Source organism: Arachis ipaensis, chromosome B05, assembly GCF_000816755.2.
Source record: "Arachis ipaensis cultivar K30076 chromosome B05, Araip1.1, whole genome shotgun sequence".
Lineage (NCBI taxonomy): Eukaryota > Viridiplantae > Streptophyta > Magnoliopsida > Fabales > Fabaceae > Arachis > Arachis ipaensis.
In genome coordinates this window covers 138,707,944-138,711,123 of record NC_029789.2, presented here as the reverse complement: position 1 = coordinate 138,711,123, position 3,180 = coordinate 138,707,944, and the positions used below count along the sequence as shown (strand labels likewise).

General features: G+C 34.7%; 1 protein-coding gene across 1 annotated transcript; it reads left to right on the top strand.

Moving 5' to 3' along the window:
* LOC110272147 (extensin-3-like) lies at positions 382-1,895 on the top strand. The gene is made up of 2 exons (XM_021124010.1): positions 382-388; positions 1,036-1,895. The coding sequence occupies exons 1-2, from the start codon at positions 382-384 to the stop codon at positions 1,623-1,625; spliced, it is 597 nt and encodes a 198-aa protein (XP_020979669.1). The 3' UTR covers positions 1,626-1,895.

Below are 3,180 nucleotides of genomic sequence, written 5' to 3'. Positions count from 1 at the left end.
TAATGCATCCATGAATGGTAACCGCCAATGACTCAGATCGAGTCTCCATTTGAAACTGTGAACACCGACAGGTATAATTTTAGGATTGATTTGAAATATTGATCCATTAAACTATTAATGATGTTAAAGTTTAAGATTGATTTGAATATTGATCCATTTGGACTATTTGTTATATTTGATGCAATCAATTGATAGTAATATATGTTAATTGTTTGAGTGATCTGTCTCTGGATTGCTATGTTGAGTAATGCAGAAATTTTTTTATTTCATATGAGTATGCTTAAATGTGAAAAGTAAACAAAAATGGTTATTTATAAATCCTGAGTACTTGGGGCTGATTTAATCTTTTCAATAAGTCACAATAGGTTAAAGAAAGTTAGAATGCAAGGTTAGAGTGAGTGAAAAGCTAGGAATCAATTTTGACCTCTCAAAACCCAAGGTTACATGTTGCAGAATTATGTAGTTTCGGACAGCACTTTGTGAACAAAACTGGAAGCAATCTAGCCACTCAAAATAAGTGTAATTAATTTCGATGAAACCTTGAAATGTCTAGATTGTTCTCCTAAAATTTCATAATTTTTTGATGTGTGGTTTGGAAGATATGTTTTTTAGAAAATGATCATTTTCTGTAGAAACAATGTTGTCCGGACTTTCTAATTGTAGTGACGACTTCTAATTGTGTCTCATACTAAACTAGTGACTGTCTTGGAATAAGCTTTGTTGAACTTTTTACCATTTAGTGCTTTTAACTCGATAAACTTCCTCATTGAATTGATCACTTTCAAAATAATCAAATGGATGGGAAGAATGACGCAGTGACTCCTTCCTCATTAGATTTCCAGTAGTAAGGTGTCACTCTAGTCTAGAATATGTGACTGAATCCCCAGTGAAATTTCAGAACAAAATTAGGTAGTTTCTTTGGAGATATGTTGTCAATCTTACTCTATGCATTCTTCTTTATTATTTTTTAAGTATGAATTATGATTTGATTTCTGCGTATACTTCATTCATGTTAACTTTAACTTTATGACATAGGAGTTGTTGTGGAAGTGACATGTGAAGTAGGAAGTAAAACCATTAAAGCGCATTATGGTACAACAAAGATCAATGGAAAGTACAGTATGACTGTGAAGGATTTTGATTATGTCAAATATGGATCCGCAGAGTGCAATGCTAAGCTCCATGCTCCTCTTAAGGATTCACCCTGCAACATCCCTACCTTGTTGAATGATGGAACTCACTTGTTTTTCAAGTCCGAGGACAAGTATGAAGTTGTTGTCAAGGCTAAGCCATTTGCTTATGTTTCAAAGAAGCCATATGAAGAGTGTGAAAAACACAGTCACCACCACAATCACAAACCTTCACCTACTCCATATTATAACAAGTCACCACCTCCTCCACCATCACCTACTTACGTATATAAGTCTCCTCCTCCACCTGCATATTATTACAAGTCACCTCCTCCACCATCTCCAACATATGTGTATAAGTCTCCACCTCCACCAGCATATTATTACAAATCTCCACCTCCACCATCACCTACTTATGTCTACAAGTCTCCACACCTCCTCCTCCACACCATACTACTACAAATCTCTGATGAAAGTGTAACTACTATCTTATGATATGTTGTATAGAGTAAGATTGACAACATACATATCTCCAAAGAAACTATCCAATTTTGTTCTGAAATTTCAGGGAAGATTCAGTCACATATTCTCGGCTAGAGCAATACCTTGCTAGTGGATATCTTATGAGGAAGGAGTTACTGCGTCATTCTTCCCTTCCATTTGATCATTTTGAAAGTGATCAATTCAATGAGGAAGTTTATCAAGTTGAAATCACTAAAGTCATTGTCACTCTGAGTTCTAGCATTAAGTTGATACATATATTTTGCTCTTGACTCCTTTCAGGCGAATTAATTTGTTCATTCAGGCCGAGATCACATGATTTATTATGATGAGGAATTGCTGGTTTGCTGCAGATTGAGCATTAAGATCCAGTTGTATCTAATGCATCCATAAATGGTAACCACCAGATCGAGTCTCCATTTGAAACTGTGAACACCGACAGGTACAATTTTAGGATTGATTTGAAATATTGATCCATTTGGAACTGGAAACTATTAATGATGTTAAAGTTTAAGATTGATTTGAATATTGATCCATTTGGAATATTTGTTATATATGATGCAATCAATTAATGATAATATATGTGAATTGTTTGAGTGATCTGTGGCTGGATTGCTATGTTGAGTAATGCAGAAATTTTTTATTTCATATGAGTATGCTTAAATGTGAAAAGTGAACAAAAATAGTGATTTATTAATCCTGAGTACTTGTGGCTGATTTAATCTTTCCAATAAGTCACAATAGGTAAAAAAAAGTTAGAATGCAAGGTTAGAGTGAGTGAAAAGTTAGGAATCAATTTTTGACCTCTTAAAACCCAAGGTTGCATGTTGCAGAATTATATAGTTTCGGGCAGCACTTTGTGAACAAAACTGGGAGCAATCTAGCCACTTAAAATGAGTGAAATTATTTTTCTATGAAACCTTGAGATGTCTAGATTGTTCTCCTAAAATTTCAGAATTTTTCGATGTGTGGTTTGGGAGATATGATTTTTAGAAAATGATCATTTTCTGCAGAAACAATGTTGCCCGGACTTTCTAATTGCAGTGACGACTTCTAATTGTGTCTCATACTAAACTAGTGATTGTCTTGGAATAAGCTTTCTTGAACTTTTTACCCTTTAGTGCTTTCAACTCGATAAACTTTCTCATTGAATTGATCACTTTCAAAATGATCAAATGGTAGGGAAAAATGACGCAGTGACTCCTTCCTTATAAGATCTCCACTAGCAAGGTGTTGCTCTAATTTCGAAAAAATCGATTCAAGATTGGACCGAACGGACCGAATCAGTTGAATCGGGCCCAAACCGAATCCGTGGGCCCAACCAGCCCAGCACTTAAGTGGCCCCAAGCTTTCTTCTTCCTCATTTCAGCTTAAGTAACGCTGAAAGTTACAAAGGGAAGGAAGAAATGAAAATTTCCTCAAAATCCTTACGGCAAAATTCAAACTCCTGTAATGCTAATACACATTTATTAATTAATAATTATAAAAATGTTATATGTTTGAGTGATACTCGAATTACAATATTTTCTCTCTTTACTCTTAGACTCAT